This window comes from Notechis scutatus, chromosome 3, assembly GCF_049901735.1.
Source record: "Notechis scutatus isolate UNSWTSFEM ecotype Mainland chromosome 3, rNotScu1.2, whole genome shotgun sequence".
NCBI lineage: Eukaryota > Metazoa > Chordata > Lepidosauria > Squamata > Elapidae > Notechis > Notechis scutatus.
Genome location: NC_142011.1, coordinates 21,068,825 through 21,087,425, shown reverse-complemented (window position 1 = coordinate 21,087,425; position 18,601 = coordinate 21,068,825). Strand labels below are relative to the sequence as shown.

General features: G+C 36.6%; 1 protein-coding gene across 5 annotated transcripts in view; it reads right to left on the bottom strand.

Moving 5' to 3' along the window:
- NFATC2 (nuclear factor of activated T cells 2) overlaps window positions 1-18,601 on the bottom strand; it is a 191,416-nt gene that overhangs the window by 68,158 nt on the left and 104,657 nt on the right. For all 5 annotated transcript variants that reach the window (XM_087959279.1, XM_087959280.1, XM_087959278.1 and 2 more), the window contains exons 7-9: window positions 7,412-7,467; window positions 6,512-6,638; window positions 4,055-4,738 (exon numbers count right to left, since the gene is read on the bottom strand). In XM_087959279.1, coding sequence (XP_087815405.1) covers window positions 4,055-4,738; window positions 6,512-6,638; window positions 7,412-7,467 — 867 coding nt within the window. The remainder of the gene's footprint in view (window positions 1-4,054; window positions 4,739-6,511; window positions 6,639-7,411; window positions 7,468-18,601) is intronic.

Sequence of the window (18,601 nt, the reverse complement as noted above, 5' to 3'; positions counted from 1 at the left end):
CAACGAAACTTGCATGAACATCGTAATGCAGATGCCAATCCACCTTTGACTATTCACCTGTTTGAAAGAGAAATGTACTTTGTGCCTCTGTTAACCTAAATTGGTTAGAAACGATCGGTCCCAAGTATTTTGTTTTCTTTCTACAATAGTCCAGGGATGCTCCTGAACCATTTTGTAACAATTATGGGACCAAATTTGAAAAGACTGAAACTCAAAGATGTAATATCTCTTTGCAAGTGGAGAAGGTCTCCAGTTTAAAAATCTACCCAGAAAAAGGTCTGAGACTTGGGAGACCTGCTGTCAATCACAGTGCTGAGTCAGATAGAACATATGAATTTCCTACTTGGTTTTCATTGCCAGATTTTGCATGGCAGTGGTAAATTTTCAATGAAGATCAAATGGGTATAAGAGTTTTATGTTGCTTTGTAGGGTGGATAATTTTTGTTTTTTAAAAATTTTTTGTAAGTGGTTAAAAGTCGTCCAGGAAAAAGTTCAATAAATTGTGCAAAGAAAGCAGCCATAAGAATCCATGCATATGTTTCATAACCTACCAGTTATCCATTTAATAAAAGAAAAAAATGCAGTTTTTCTCTTGGCATCTGCCATCCCAACATGCTGAATATCTATGTAGAGAGACAAATTTGCAAGGGAAAGCCTGGTAGAGTTGCTATGGGACAAATCTAATTTATGCCCATTTTACTGAGTGAAAAGATTATAGAAATTGTATTTATCAAGAATAAACTCTGAGCATCATTACCCATTCAGGCATCTTCTAGTTTCAGAACAGCGTAATTAAAAGACACCCTATTAGTAGAAGTCAAGTCTATAAAGTTAAAAGGTAGAAATTGCTACCACATAATATGGGAAATTATGAAAGACTGGGAAACAGATAAAACACAAAAGAGAAGTTAGCAGTGGCAAAAAAAGAAAGTCAGGAAGGAAGGAAGAAAAAAAAGAAAGAAAGAAAAATCTCAGAACACAAAAGAATAAAGGTTGAATCTTCATTAGGAGAGGGGAAAGCAGAAAATACAGAATCTGGACAAAGATGAGAATAACATGTATTGCTTGCTTTCAGCAACTATTTTAATTTTACTGGAAAAATGAGCTCCCATAAATATCTATTTTTCATATTCTATCTGATAGCTGTCCTAAGAATGGTTCATTAGATGTATTTGTGTGTGTGTGTGTGTGTGTGTATCTATCTATCTATCTATCTATCTATCTATCTATCTATCTATCTATCTATCTATCTCCTGATGGCCATGCAAGCTATTTACACCTAGTTCTTTTAGTATTTATTGCACTGATCCTCTGTCTCAAAGCAATTTGCAATTTTCTGAAGCTTTCCCATTAGCATTACTGTATTTCTTCTCTCTCTCTCTCTCTCTCTCACACACACACACACACACACACACACACACACAGGAGAGGGAGAGAGAGAGAGAGAGAACGAGAACAAAGAGGAGGACAAAAACAGATTTACTGCACTTATTTTTTTCTAACCAAGAACCTTAGGAACCTGTCTATCTGTAAGCATCCACAATAACCCAGTGGACATGTTTGGAAACCACACTCCCAAAGTCACCCAGCGTCAATTCTCATGAGTATTTTTAAGCAGATCCAAAATCACAAAGGGGAACAAACCCAAATTTATTAAGAAATAACTCTTCCTTTCAGTGATCAAAGGTCAGCAAATTACTTCATTCAAACTCTAATCCATGAAAGCTTCTTCAGGAGAATGAGTAACATGAGAAGGTTCATGTCTCCAAGAACATGTCATCTTTAAACCTGAAGTGTTAAATAATAGCTTTCGTTCAGTTTTGCGCGATTTAGAATTTTATTTAATTCTGAAATGAAACACTGACTAAGAATAGGAGGCACAATAAACTTTATAAATGTGTTGCAAAAACTCATATCCATCTTTTTCGGAGCACTATTTATTCATATCGATAAGGCAAAAAAACCTACTTTTAAAAACAACTCTATCGTCTATTTGCTTACAATAGCCCCATACTTAGCATTTCATTACAATTTTCCTATTTTTCCCCTAAGTGAAAATATCTGAATTTCTGGCAAAAATACGATGCTTTCAACGATTTGTATATACCTCTACAATTTTTTTTAAAATATAAGCCAACTGCATCTAAATAAAATATTTAGTGAAATGGTTTTAAATTTGGGAGGTGTGGGACATCATGAATGTAATAATACCATTATGAATATGTCTATTTTGAGCTGAAACCCTCCCAGATTCTTCACCTCTAAGGCAGACAATTTCAATTCTAGACATTCCAGTGGTAAAATCACATTGCCACCTATACGTCCAAGAACCCAATAACGTTCAAGGCAATTAAAAGTAAAAACAAACAAACAGTGAAAATGTTGTTCTTGGCAACAAAAAGTTCTTTTGTCATTCAGCATGCTTCAAAAGAATTTTGCAAAAACAGAATCCATACTTATGGTATATTGCTTTTAAAAACCTGAATATTAGTGTCTTAATTTATCCAATTTATTCATTTGCTTGGGCAATCAAGTTAACCTTTATTACAGTCAAAGACCAGCATAAGGAGAATGGGGTACAAAAAAAATTAAAAACCAAAAAACCTCCCCAAAATTAAATTATATAAAAAGCTAAAAATGTAAAATATATATTTAAGAAATCCAAAAGGAAGGGTAAAAACAAGAAATAGACATAGAAAACATGACAATGTATCTAAAGCAAATAATATAATAAATCTAATAAAATACTTTATAATAATGGTTTGAGTGTTGTAGAAAGTTAGCACCCACCCCTCTCCTAGAAAAATGAAATATTGTAGAAAATATTAAAAAGGAAGAATATTAAATTTTTCCTAAAGGAGAAACATGTTTCTAAAGACATAAACTCGGAGCCACAGCTCCCTGCACCCCTCAGCAGATATTTTGGTGCCAACCTATCGACAAGACAAAAGGCTGGGCCAGGTTATCTACAAAATAAAAGACCTTCACCCTCAAGACATGATAAGATTAACCCTCACTCAAGATCCAAACCAGGACAAAGCCATTAAGCCATAACAGGAATTGCCCAATACCCTTTCAGAACACAACCTTCTTCATTACATCATCACACAGGAAAGATTCATCCAAGTCTGGGACTCAAGACAACCTACAAAGTTACCCCTACATGGCCCCATGGGAGCCTGACAACCAATCAGAATACATGCCCTTGTCACAAGAACAGGAAGCCCAAGAGAAGGTATAAATCTCTCTCCCTCTCTCACCTATGTGCTCAATTGCCCAGGACCTCAAACCATTTGGTCCTGTCCACCATTAAACTACCTTTCCAAACAACCTCCAGGTTTCCAGCGTCTATCTCCCCACTTGGAACTGAACCTAGATGGACATTTCTTTCAACAGTGGTATTAAAATTAATTTGTGGCACAAGTCATATCCTGATGTATTTAAAATGTGCTTAGACAATTGCAGTTAAACAGTAAAGCTGTGCTTTCCATTAAAACAAATAAAAATGTATTAGGTTTGTATTATTATTAAGTCAAGGATTTTGATCCAAAGGCAAACATGTTTAGAGAATTTAAAAAAGGGCAGACTTTTAAAATAATTTTAAGCCAAATTTGGTAGCCAGAAGTCACTATCAACGAATAACACTAGCATTACCTTCAAACCAGAACTCTTGGTTTGGGATACTCTAATCAGAATCAGAATTTGAAATCAAGACTTGAAATTATTTATGATTTCTGCCTTGTGTGGTGAAACTAAATTCCATTATAATATTATGCTTTTTCACATTAATTATTTTTAAAGATATTGAAACTCTTTTTTTACTGGCAGAAGAAACCAATTTGAAGAAACCATATTGCGTATGGACAAGCAGAGCTGTGTATATTAATAATATGCCAGGATACTGTATAATTGTAAGCTATTGTTTTGTGCATATGCAGCCAATTGCATTCTCCAAACTACAGGTTTGCACCCTAAGAAAGAGGAAGCCAAACTGATGTCTTTCAAAGGCCAATCTGGGGAGAAAATAACATTTTATAAAACATATATTGCTTACCATCATCCAAATAAGCTTGGTCAAGATTCTGTTCCTGTTTTACAGTGACTCCAGCTGATACCACTTCCTTCTGATCATGGACTGGTGGTCCATTTTTGGCCGTTCTCTGCTGCTGAATCACAGTGGGATAAGAACTTGGGCTTAACCTTTGGGCTTGATTGACTGGAGGCTGATGGGGCCTTACTCCACTGGGTGTGAAATTTTCACTACACATTATATGCTGAAACTCTTGATGGCTTTCACATCTCATCTGATGATTGGCTGTGGGAGAGCAATGAATCACTGGAGAAGATGGCTGATTGGCTGGGGAATGATGGAGCATTGCTGAACTTTGGCTAGGAGATCCTGTGTGCACAAGCACTGACCTATGAACATCTGGGATGGAAACCTGGGTACCCATCAAGTTGGACTGCTGGTAGCCCAGGTGGCTTGGACTGAGACTCTTGCTTCTTTGATATATTATAGCTCCTGGGTTTTGTGAAGGATACTGAGATTCGGGAGAAGAGAGATTTGAATGCAACTGTTGGCAAGAAGCCATTGTAGCCACAAGACAGGAAGGAGACTCCGAGGCCATTGTATGATGTGAATAATAAGGCTGTGTTACTGTTCTCAGACCACTGTGTACTGTATTGCAGATTAAACTTGGATTATAGTCATCAATGGGCTCTGTTTTTATGGAAGGCACTGGAACAAAGCATATAAAGGATATCAGTTTTAAAAGAACTGCTAAATAGACAGTCAAAGAGATGAATGACTCTGACACTGTAATTCCCCACTACCAGTTTTCAGCTTGTTCAGTTTTCAGATATTACTACATATCTACTGGCAGATTCAAGACTTACTGTAAATCCACAATTTGAACTTTCATATCACCTTCTATTGCCTTCTCCACCAATACTTTTTGGTGGACTCAGTTTATGTGTTCAGCTACAAGGGGTAATGGACTAATATCACTAGGGCCTAGAGCAGAGGTCTCCAAACTTGGCAACCTTAAGACTTGTGGACTTCAATTCCCAGAATTCTCAGAGTTGAAGTCCACAAGTCTTAAAGGTGCTAAGTTTGGGGACCCCTACCCTAGAGTTACAAAAGCAGAAAGCCACTCCGTCATACTAGGATTGAGTTAAAGTGGGTTCTTTTCATCCAGTCCACACAGTGTCCAATTGCACAGTCAGCACTATATTGGTTCCCTGTGGGAGGCCATGGGTGGCATATGATATCACATCTTGTGGTGGCAAATGACCTTACCTAGCATTTCCATGTAAATGATAAAGTGGAAAGGAGAGAGACTCAAGCTCTGAGGGATGTCCTATCTCAGGGACCTAGAGTCCAACCACCGTCCCACAACAATAGCAACTTAGATCACCCTTATTATGCACATAATGTCTACAAGCTGAACATGGTACTTAATTCCACAAAGCCAAGCAACATAAAATATTGCTTATATTGTTCTATTTAGTAAAGTCAGCATCAAGTGATGTAATAAGTCAATATTATGGAATTGAACAATCTCTGTGTGTGTAAGCAACAAACTGACTGCTGCCAGAAAATTTACTAACATATCAATAGCATAGAATAGAATTCTTTACTGGCCAAGTATGATTGGACACACAAGGAATTTGTCTTGGTGCAAATGCTCTCAGTGTACATAAAAGAAAAGATACATTCGTCAAGAATCATAAGGTAGAACACTTAATAATAGTCATAGGGTACAATAAGCAATAGTGTGTGTCATCATTAGCGGGGTCTATGTTAGGCCAATTAAGTCAAGTTTTTCCCCAGCATCTGAAGGCTGTGGCTATCTGGATGGGGAAGTTTATAGTTTATAGGGCTCAACTCAAGAAAGATCTAGCACCTGTGGTTTTTAGGGACTCTAGATGTGGAGATTGTAAGTTTTAAAAGAAAGAAAGAAAGAAAGAAAGAAAGAAAGAAAGAAAGAAAGAAAGAAAGAAAGAAAGAAAGAAAGAAAGAAAGAAAGAAAGAAAGAAAGAAAGAAAGAAAGAAAGGAGGTGAGGTGCTCTATAGCGCTGCTTTGAGGAAAAGCAAGATAGAAAATTAACGATCAACCAATGGGAAATGATTGCACAAATTGCTCCGCAAAATGGGAATCTTACAAACAATCCTTGAGAGAGTTTCTGAATACAAACCCCAGGTTCTTCTCCTAACTTAATCTAAAACGATTCTACTTAGTTTTGAAGGTAAAGTCCTCTTTGAGTTGAACTCAACTCCTTGATGCCTCATGACCACTTCTATTCATTTTTCAGAATGGCAGTAGTTCATTCCTGTCATCTTTCAAGAGAGTTCTCATTTTTTCTGCTCTACAACCATGATATTTTACATCCAAATGCTATATTGCCCTTGGGTATATTGTACTGCTATTCGGTTGTCAATAGCCAGTAGCTCTCTGTTCCCACAAAATGTTTGTGCTACAAGTCCTTTCCATTAAAAAAAAAAAATTACCTGGATGGTAGGTAAAATGCTGTGGCTGACTTTTTTTCCGTTTCCCATTGATAACATAGAAATTCACCTTAACAGGGACACGAATGTGTTTGTTCCGATATTCTGGAATCTCTACAAACAGCATGTTCTGAAAACAACAACAACAACTAACTGTGGGTACAATATAGTATAATAATGTCACTAATTCAATATTAATAGACATACCCATCTAACCTGCAAAAATCCAGATGATCAATAGATGGCAGAAAATGAGTTTTCTAATGATTGTCTAGATTTTGCAGCTGAAATATTGTTGGCCTAATTTCTGCAATCAGCGAGAGATCACTGGGCTATAATCTTGTAAATACAGATAGTCTTTGACTTATGACTACAACTGGGACCAGCTGTTAAGCAAATCCAGCTTCCCTTATTATCTTTGTTTGTCACAAGTCCCTGGAAAGGTTGCAAATGGTGATCATGTCACCCTTGGACATTACAACCATAATAAAAACATGAAGGTTTCCATGCCCCCAAATTTGGATCACGTGCCCACTGTGATGGTCATAAGTGCAAGGATCAATCGTAAGTCACTTTTTTCAGCACTGTCATAATTTTGAATAGTTATTAAATGAATAGTTGTATGTGTGTATCTATATAAGCAACTCCCCTTAAACAGTTGACTTGACGTACAGTATCTAAAGTTTCAACCTTAGAGAAATTAATTTTAATTTTATTTAAAATATTATTTTTAATATTTCTCTTATTTATGAGAATCTCATCCACAACACATGAGGACAAGAACAGATTCATGTTCACTATGGCCAATGTTAAGCATTATAGGAGAACATAATTTACTAACCATTATTTTTCATACAAAGAGGAAGATTGTGTTTCTGTGGCTAACAATAGAGTTGAACTTACAGATTGGCTCTTGTCTTTGTCCACTGTAGCCTCCATCTCCCAAACCTGCTGCCCATCTGAAAAAAAATTAAGTCATCCATGAAAATTGTTCCAGAATGTATGGAAGACAGATGTAAATAAAGTCATTAGGAATGCACCCCCTTTTTATACTATAGTGTTCGAAGTACTTTTTTTACACGTTGTCCTACAACCATTCTTAAAGATACATGGTAATGATGATTATTATTATGGTTCATTGCACAGTCATCCATATGTTCAAAATGGATTTGGCATTTTAATCCACCTACAGAGTTCATCCTAAGGACCTGGGATAGGCACATGTTGATGTTTGATGGCGTAGGAAGTATTGTCACAGGATGCAAGCTATTCTGAGAAAAGCTGCCTTTTGAAATTGACTGATGGTGAATTTGTCAATGCCAATGGTGTTTAAGTGGTGCTCCAGTTTATTGTTGCTTGTTGCAAATGGAAAGATAAAGTTGAACGAATCACTTTCCCACCCCCAGGACCAGCTCACAAACTTATCATAGAGATGAAGTTGAAATTAGAAAAGTCAAGAATCTGACTGCAGTCAGTCATGCAAAAGGCAACTCTTTGAATTGCTAAACTAACATACCACATTAAAATTCACTACTCTAGAACTTAAATTCAGCTGCAAAAATGAGCGTATATGGATATAGGTGTGTCTAAATGCATGCAGAAGATTTCAGAAAGCACAGGGCTAATTTTGTTATTAGGATTTCAATGCTATTAATTTCTCACCTAAGTAATTCTATAATATTACCTAGGTTTAGTAAAACTAAAAGCCTTTCAATGTTTGTTATTTCTGCCAGTTTTGAAAATGTTTCCAGGTGGAGATGCTTCTACTATACTGTCTAAGGACAAACAGTTGTTAGCTACACAATCTTTCTCAGTGTGAGACTTACTCTTGATCTATCATAGTTGGCACAGAGGAGGGGTGGGGGAAATCTGATAAGCATCCTGCCCCAAGAGCCATTAACAAAGTTAAAACTTGTTATGATGTTCCCACAAACACTAGCTTCTTCCTTGAACTAAAACTTTCCTAGTTCCTCCAAACTTTCCTTGCAACTCAGAAGACCTTACATGAGTTCCTTTCCTTCCTCTCTACTTTGTCAGCATATTACAGGCATTGTAAAAATTACACAAATCTTTCACTAGTACATGAAACACACTTTCACATCCTTGATGCTGAATTGGAGTTTTGAGGGTGGGGGAAGTTGTCTCTTCCATAATTGGTTCTACCAATGCTGCTAACAAAATTTGATGCTTTTAATTTCATAATTGCAATTTTGTTATGGTGCCAATCCTGTGGTCTTTCTTGATGGTGGTTATAATTTAGCGATTTCTTTCAAATGTTTCACATATCAAATAGAAAAAAACCATGATGTTTGCAAAGTAATTTGAACTTGGGCAAAATAATCAACCAACCTATGTTGATAATGTAAGCATTCTTCTTAAATACCAACCAAAAGGGAATTGTTTTAGAGTATCTTTACCACACACTGAAGTATGACTGATAATATCATATTCTATGGACAATAATTTAAATTAAACCAGTAAGATTCGGGAACTGAAACAGCAAACATTCTTGGAACACTTTAAAAATTAGCAAGACCCTGTATTTTCTGTTTGGCTGAAAACAATGAAGACCACAAAGCATTTATGACATTTGATAAGGATACACAGAACAAATATATTTGCCATAATATTAGACTTAATAGCTTACCAAAGTTCAAGATTCTGCTTTAGCTTAAACTAGCAACCTTACTGGAGAGGTGGATATTTTCTAGAAACAGTCTAAAATTAAATCAATGACTTTATCTAAAAACACTTTATTCTAAAGTTCTGTTTTTCTCGCAAAGTCACAATGATACTAGCAAAATGTACTTATTTACATTCACAGAACTTATTATTGACTAAACAGGTGTAGGAGGCTAGAATGTTAAATGTACAATTTGAAGTGCTATTGTTTTTTAAAAATAAAATTACTAGAAGCTACAGATTATAAAATAGTTACGTTGGAGCAGAAAGCAGTGGTGATATTCAAAAAACCCTTTCCCCCTGTAGCTGTTAGTCCTGTTTACAGCATCCATTTCAGAAATAATAACTACAATAATAGAAAATATTCATAAGGGTAATATTGGAAGAAAATAAAGTTTAAACAGAAGAGAATATATGTAGCTCAGGGTTCAACTGTGGAGTTCTTGGTGCTCCATAAGGTTGGTTCTTTGCTTGCAGATGTTTCATTATCTGATTAGGTCACATCATTAATGCTTGTGACAATGGGGATAAGAGACAATGCAAAAGCTAAGAAAGAAACAAAAAGATCAGAACACATCTTCTCCAGCAGACCACATTTACGTAAGTGGGGATTAACACAAGACAAACAATCAAGGAACTATCAAGAAAACCAAACCCCCATTAATAGTGTCAGGGAAAGCTAATGAATATAAACTGGGAGAAAACCCCGCACTCACTAGCATTGATGTTACTGAGTCAGGTAATGAAACATCTGCAAGCAAACAATTACCCTCAGAGAGCACCAAGGACTCTGCAAAATAAGATTTAATTATGCAAAACCTAATTTCCCCACCATTCCACATTTTAGCATTGTGTTTAGTGTGCTTTTTGATACTGGTGACAGGTTCAATCCACTGAGCAACTTCTCACTCAATTGTATCCATATCAGTGTGCAAACTTCCCCGTACTGAAAAATACTCTACATTTGAACAATGTGGAACAAATAGTGGTATGCTGAAAAACAATGCACTAAACCTATCTGGTTAAAGAAGAACCTCAATGTCTGAGAAGGAATCTGACCAGAATGGATTTGTAAATACATACAATTAGTATTTGTTCATCTGCAGTTCTAAACTATACCAAACCAGGACTCCTTCTCCAAAAAAAGCACCCTTTTATTCTCCGGAGAGAAATTTGTTTCAATCTGGTCCATTCCAGAAAAAAGTATGTTTGTCTCTGGATTGTATCACCTTACATGACAGATAGAGCTGACACTGACCTAAAAGAAAATACTCCCCATCTATAAGGACAACCTGGGTATCAATGAGGACTCCAAGTGCATGGAAATATTCTGTTGTCAAAGAGCATTCAGGCCTGTGTTAAAAAAATTCTCCATTTGCAGCCTGAAAAGATGGGCTGCTTCAAAGAACAGATAAAACAATTTGGCCTGAAGATGTGGGAGCAAGAGATGAGAAGGAAGAAGAGAAGCAGCAGGCACACTTCATACTTGGAGCCAAGATTACATTGAGCAAGATTTATGTTGGGACTGACTTATTAATGGATACTTCTGTTCCTTTCATGGTTGTCTTGTGTAGGTACATTTTTTCCATTCCCTGTAGCTTCAATATGAGGTATAGTAAGTTGCATCCAATGTAGGTCTTGAAGATATTATGAACATCTGGACTCGTCTTTTAGTTCAGCTAGCGCTAAATGTTTTTTAAAAGGTGGTAAGGAAGGAGTGAGTTTGATATGCCTGGACAACCAGTCAGTGAAAATAACGTGAAAGTAAAATGACAGTATTGTTAGAAGCTGGGAATAAAAGCATAATCTGTGGGACAAGAGAAGGGAAAGGGAAAGGAGAAGTTATGAGTCAGATTTACTGAGTCAGAGGAATCTCTGGGACTACTCCAAGGTGGCTGCCTTTTACCCAAGGGGAGTTTTGCTCAAGGGGAGTTCATACAGTCATACAGTCCTTCATTGTTCTTGAAGTCAGCTTAACACAAGGGTTCCAGTTTTTCACAGAGTGTGCTGAAACATCATTACCAAACCACCATCAGGAAGAACAGCAGCTGCAGAGCTCAAGAGAACAGGCAGCCTTCAACACAGGTTAATTGCAGTGTTGTAGCACACAATCAGCCAACTCAAATGACTAAAACGGAACACATTAGACTAAACACAGCTGGAAATATATTTAAGCCTAAGATTAAATCCAGCAGTAAGCAAACAAACAGTACAATTCTATGGTGCAGGCAACTATATCCAAGTTTGCAATTCCTGAAGTTAGTTGTGCAAAGTTAAAAAGTTTATACAATTTATTATCCTTCTGCTAGTCGTGAAAAAAGGACAAAGATGCCAGAAGTTACCCCTACCCTACTGCTTACAATAGTTTTCAGCTCATCATCTCTTAATTACTGTAGGGATTGAACTGGGGCACTATGGATAACGTTGTTTATCTCAAAGGGTAAGCCTGCTGGTTAGAAAAAAGCTGCTATTGCTGTTAAAGATTTACTTAACAGTTAATCAGAGTTGGAAGGGACCTTGTAGGTCATCTAGTCCAACCCCCCACCCAAGCGGGAGACCCTACACCATTTCTGACAAATGGCAGTCCAATCTCTTCTTGAAAGTCTCAAGTGATGGTGCTTCCACAACTTCTGAGGGCAAGCTGTTCCTTTGGTTGATTGTTCTCACTGTCAGAAAATTTCTCCTTATTTCCAGGTTAAATCTCTCCTTGTTCAGTTTCCATCCATTATTCCTTGTCTGGCCTACAGGTGCTTTAGAAAGTAGCTTGACCCCTTCCTCTCTGTGGCAGCCCCTCAAATATTGGAAGACTGCTATTGTGTCTCCCGTGGTCCTCCTTTTTACTAGACTAGCCAAGGCCAGTTCCTGCAGCTATTCGTTGTATGTTTTGGCCTCCGGTCCCCTAATCATCCTGGTTGCTCTTCTCTGTACTTTGTCTAGAGTCTCAACATCTTTTTTATAATGTGGTGAACAAAACTGGATGCAGTAGTCTAGGTGTGGTCTTACTAAGGCTTTATAGAGTGGTATTAGTACTTCTCTTGATCTTGACTGTATCCCTCTGTTAATACAATTTAGGATTGCATTAGCTTTTTTGGCTGCTGCTGCACACTGCTGGCTCATATTTAGCTGGTTGTCCACTAAGACTCCAAGATCACTCTCACAGTTACTGCTATTGAGCCTGGTTTCACCCAGTCTATATGTGTACTTTTGGTTTTTCTTGCCTAAGTGTAGGACTTTACTTTTCTCTATATTTAATTTCATTTTATTAGATATGGCCCAGTGTTCTAGTCTGTCAAGATCCATCTGGATTTTGAGCCTATCTTCTTGGATGTTAGCTAGTCCTGCCAGCTTAGTATCATCTGCAAATTTGGTAAGTTCCCCTTCTATTCCCTCATCTAAGTCATTAATGAAGATATTGAAGAGTACTGGGCCTAAGACAGAACCTTGTGGCACCCCACTGCTTACTTCCCTCCATGTAGACTTAGACCCATTAAGGACTACTCGCTGAGTACGGTTTGCCAGCCAGTTGCGAATCCATCTAGTGGTGGTGCTATCTATTCCACCTTTTTCTAGCTTACTAAGAAGTAGGTTGTGGTCTACTTGTCCCTTGGTGATTTTGCAAATCTACACAGTATATGTAATATTTTAAATATCTTACAGAGCTGCTTTGGACAGACATTTGCCACATTGCAGAACATCAGTTTCTACTTATGAAGGAAGAAAAACAGGCTGGAGCAGGCATATCCATCCTCATTCTGCCTCTTCAAATGTGGTATTCATTCATATATTTGTAAAGTCACAAATTCATTTAGGCTAGCTAGCAGAGAGCTTGTACAGTTTATTATTCATTGACATGTCCTAAATTCTTTATTGAATTAGATGCTGCTTTATCTCCTTTTATTCCATCAACAAATAAGAAAACCATTTCATTTTCTCTTCCAGTCTCCTAAATGTGAATGAAATTCTTGAAGGCCTGATTTCAACAGCTGAGCAGCCCACAGCAGATGGCAGCATCTATCTAACTTTGAGTGATTTCAATAAAATTAAATAGGATTTGACCTAGTTGGTACTTGAATGAGATCCTACCCAAAAAACTCAAGATAGTAGGCTGTATTGAATCATAAACTCATCCCAGAATAAGGTAATAGTAAACAATTTCTATATATTATTCATAAGAAAACATCATGGATATATCCATATGGTTGCCAGGAGTTTGTGGAGGTTATTTTTTAATCTAAACATATTTAGTTTCTTCTCACTGAATTGAACAGTTTTTGTGGGACACGTGGTTTTTTACTTATTCTATGCCAGACATTTCATAGATAAAAAGTAGGCTAGAAATTTGGAGAAAACAATGTTCTTATCTGAAGAGGTTCACAATCACAGTTCCAACTTCGCAGGAAGCAATTGAAGTTGGAGAAGGAAGTAAGAAAAATAAGTGTGGTATGAACAGTGACTATTGCATATATTTAGATTCATTTTAACTGGAACAAGAAGACAGAGAAGATAGCAACACTGTTATCTACTATTTTGGAAGAGTTACAACACATGGATTACAGGTGAGACAGAACAATGTGGTGGAATTTGGATCTGACAGGAATGGATAGGATTATTTTGGCTGCTGATAACAAGTGCTATTTTAAAGCCCTTCTTTATGTCAAGCAAGCTAGCCAACAAAATCCTCCTGCAATTCTTAAACAAATTGCACAATAAAAAGAACATTTCCAAATGAGTCTAACTTCTATAACAGGTGTCAGCATTTTGCAAATGAGAACACTGAAAACTCTTCCCTTCCTCACCATGTAGTCTAAAATGGCATATACACCACTTCACCACATCATTTTCTTCCCTCAAGCAGCAGACTAATTTGGATGCCTGCTGCATATAAAGACCAAGGAACTGTAAATGAAATGACACCGAGTACTCCACCACTAAAGCAACAGAAGCATTTAGTTTTATTTGGTGACCAAACCACTCAAATAATACTAAGAAAATCTCATGAAATATTCAAGCCACCTGTCTCAAAAATGCTTTTTTCAAAGGCAACTGGACTTTATTAAAAACAAAGTCCACTTACCTTTGGAAAAAGAATCTTTGGGACAATCATGACCTGAATAACTGAGAATCTCAGTAGTCATTCAGACCACCTGATAATACTTTAGAGCAGGGGTCAGACTTTAGACTGACCCTAAATTCTACAGGCAATGTAACTGTGTGTCTGTTTAGGGATGGTAGTGAAGGCATACACATTAAATTAATGCAGCTTTCTCCCATTTGACCAGCATTTTATTTACTCACATGCAATGTTCTAATGACAGCAAATGATCTTACCTGCATAGGCCCATGTCTGCAGGAAACAAATGTTTCCTTAGCACAGCTGAAACAAACCTGATTCTTTAAGTATGGTAGCCTTGTACATAAAAAGGTAATAATCTCATGGCAATTGTACTGACCTTTTAGTTTGTATATCATGTTCCATCTGTCTTGCTAATATGCTGTTATAATCTTGAGTGTACAAGCCCTAATTTTAGTTTGTCAATATTTGTGTTTCCCTTAACATCTCTGAATGTTAGCTCTAAATCTATGGCAAAATAGGAGGCTGTCTGAAATCAGGTTTGCTTTGTTTGGGAGTCATCCTGTAATCCAGTGATCCCCAACCTTTTTGACGCCGCGGCCCGGTACCGGCATCAACTGGGTGCCGCCATCTTTTTTTGACGAAAAAGTGCTTCCAGTGACCTCACCGGAAGCACTTTTTCGTCAAAAGATGAGCGGCTTAGCGCTCCGGTGAGCTTTTTCGGTAGAAATGGCTTTCTACCTGGAAAAGCTCACCGAGCTGTGCGCCATCTTTTTTTGATGAAAGTGCTTCCGTGAGCTTTCTACCCGGAAAAGCTCACCGGAAGTACTTTTTTACCAAAAAAAGATGGCGGCGCCCAGCAACCAGCGGCCCGGTAAGACGGCGGTTGGGGACCCCTGCTGTAATCTATTACTTCCTACTTTGAATGAACATTGTGCTGGGTTTTCTACAGAATGTGTAGCTGATGCTTCTTGATTTGAAGACTGTATGGAAACTTAGAGATGAAAGAGGTTTTGCTTAAACCATCAAATCCAACTTTCTGCTCAATTCAGGAATACAATTTTAAAGCACCCCAGATCAAAGATCCAGATTTTACCTGAACACATGAAATGAAAGAGAGTCTAATGCCACTTGAATAATTGATGCCAATATCGAACTGCTTTTTTTATTCTTCTAATATTTATTTAAAACCTGCCTCCCTATTACTTAAAAACACTATTTTGGATCTTGTACTCAGAATGAGACAAACAGATCTTGATTTTCTGGCACACGATAGCCTTTCTTATATTCCAAATGTACTATCATAACTCTCCTTGGTAATCTTTTCTCCAAATTAAACATCCACCTCCATTAATTGTTTTTTCTGTTTATAGTCCCCTAAACATTTTCACTCTTGCTTAAGCCTAGTCCAATTTCATTGAATCCTTTATATTTAATGTAATGCTTGAGTCTACTAATGCAGAAAAGAATGCAATTATTGCTTCCTGAAATCTGGAATATATTTTAGCCCATTCATTACAACATATCAAAATGGTTGTAAACGTTATTTCTGTCTTGTCATGCAACAGTTATTCATAACCCCTTTCTATCCATTGCTAATCTCATTAAGCATTCTATTTATCTCTTCATTCACAAAAACCCAGGACTGCTCCTCATCCACCTCACGTATTACCTCTTTCCAATCTGATGAAGATCTATTGATGAGCATTCTTTGAATATTATTTTAAGTCCATTAGGAATCCACTTAACTGCCAAGCTGTTGGTGAACATTTAATTTAATTTCTCAAATATTTTATGCTACTTTATCTCAGTCAAGTTTCAACAAGCACAAATTGGCATGCAAAATTCTTCTATCTCACCTCCCAGTTATCATCCCAGTAATTCATCAAATAGGTTAGCCTGGTAGATAGCAAATATCTCAAGATTAGGCAATGCATACTACATTTTCATAGATCTAGTCCAGGGTTCTCAGTCTTGGCAACTTTATGATATGTGGACTTCAATTCCCAGGCATCCCTGCTGGGATTTCTGGAAGTTGAAATTCATGCATCTTAAAGTTGCCAAGACTGAGAATTTCTGATCTAGTCCAACATTCCAGCCATCATCCACACTTCCCCTCAAAGTTTTATCTGAGTCTCAAACTTAGGGAATCCTCTAATCTTAGAAACAGCTGGACTAGTTGTTATTCATCACAGCAATAATAATGCAACTTCCACATACTGAGAGGTACAGATTATATAGGAATACAATATAATCGATATCAAAGAAAACACTAAAATGCAAAGAAAAAGATGAAGGAAAGGAAAAAAATGAAGGCAAAAAGGGGAGCCCCATTTCTATTTTTTCAAAATATTAATGGAAGAGTATGCTATTATATTGTTAAATTTTTAGACCATATAGAATCATATTATTCAATCTTGTTACTTTATTAGTACAAGGCCATCTTGAAGGATGAGTTGACATAAATCATAAAGTTAGATTTTAAAATTTGATATACATATATATTTTCAAGAATAAAACATAACTCTTGTTACAAACTGCCTGCAGAATATATCCCAAGCTATTCATAAATAGGGACACTCAACATTTAAATTTTTTTTAATATCTATTTATATCTCTGAACCTTAATTTTTTATGTTATAGAGTTTTTTTAATTACACGTGAAATGAAATTTACTGTTTTGTTTGCAATTGTTATCATTGGTATTATATTTATTTTTAGTGTGGGTTTAAAAAATTAATAACAATTTTAAATGATCATTTTAACCGTTTCATATACAGTATGCATTAATTTAATTACTTGTGATTAACTTTAAAGTTCAATTAGCCTCTACTAAAGTTTATTGATGGCTTATCCATCAACTTTATGGATTAATTAAAGATTAATCTGATACATTTATATCCTGCCTTTTAGAAAGCTATATATAACAGCAATAGAAGCTCCTTGACAGATTCATACACCAGCAAAGGGCAATAATGTCCATGGATAGCTTAAGTCCATGGAATTAATTAATTCAGATATCACAGATCCTCACAACATTACTGAATTTAAGAGGGATAAAGATAGGTATTCAGTATTTTTTCCAGGATTATTTTGCACACAGACAAAAGATATCTGCTATATTTTATGTTGCAATGTTTTATTTCATCTTTGGCTACTTTTAAGCTCCTGCTTGGAATTAACAAGGGAAAAGGACATTTTATAGCAGTTCCTAAATACTTGGATTATTAATGGCTACCTCACTGGTTTCATATTGTTAATATCTTGTTATAAGCCACTAATGGTTAAAAAGAGGGGCATATGCCACAAAATCTGAGAATATACTTCTATGCCTATAAAATAGCAGAATGGGTAAGTCATCTAACTTCGGGTTCTTCAACATCCAGAATTCAGGCTGGGAATATCTACAATGCAGGTCTGTCTGCATAGGAATCTTTTTTGTTCCCCCATTGGAACCAGTCAACATAGGAAACAATTCCAAGATAAGAATGTGCCATGTAGTTCAAACCATTCTGAAGAACTTCCTCTGTGTGGACCCTCAATTAAGATTTCTGATGTCCCCTAAGAGCATTGTGCAACTTAAGGCAAGTTGTTCAAGGGCAAATGAAGTAAAAAATAATAATAATCTGGGTTTGTATGGGTAGCAGTGAAGCTGATCTAGTACTGATGGGACATGGACTTCTGTTATGGGCTTCCTAATGGTTACTAGTTTGCTCAGGTTATCAAAAACTTTTGATGTCTCCAGAATTCATAATTTCAGCCATCATACTTCTTACTCTGGATTTTACATAAATACAGAAACAGAATTGATGTTGCTAATTATGGATGGTATCATTTTAATATGGGCCAGTGGAAAACAGGGTAGGCATTCATAATGGGAGGTAAACTGAGGTAGTAAGCCAGAGGGCTGATTGCCTGGATATGAAAATATTTATAGTGCTTCTGCACAACCATACCGGATACATATGGTATGATTATTTATCTTCACCTTCTTTCTTTTAGAAACAGACTATGTTATGAACAACTAGGGACTCTTAAGAGGCTCCCATGCATAGATTCTGCCCATCCTTGTTTTTGTTGACTCATGCTCCAGAGTCAATAAAAACATGACCTGTTAATTGGTTAGTGGTTTCATTCCCTGGTTTCTTCCACAATTCCATAGCTAGAGTCCCATGGTTGCATATAACTTTAATATTAATCTAAAGCGCAAATTACTTGTTGACTTCACCTTTTTCAAGCAACATTAGAGACACATGGGTCCTTCGCCACCAAGCTAACCATATGAATACAGACAGTGCGAAGAACCCATAAATGCATTCAATAGATATTATGCTAGCACT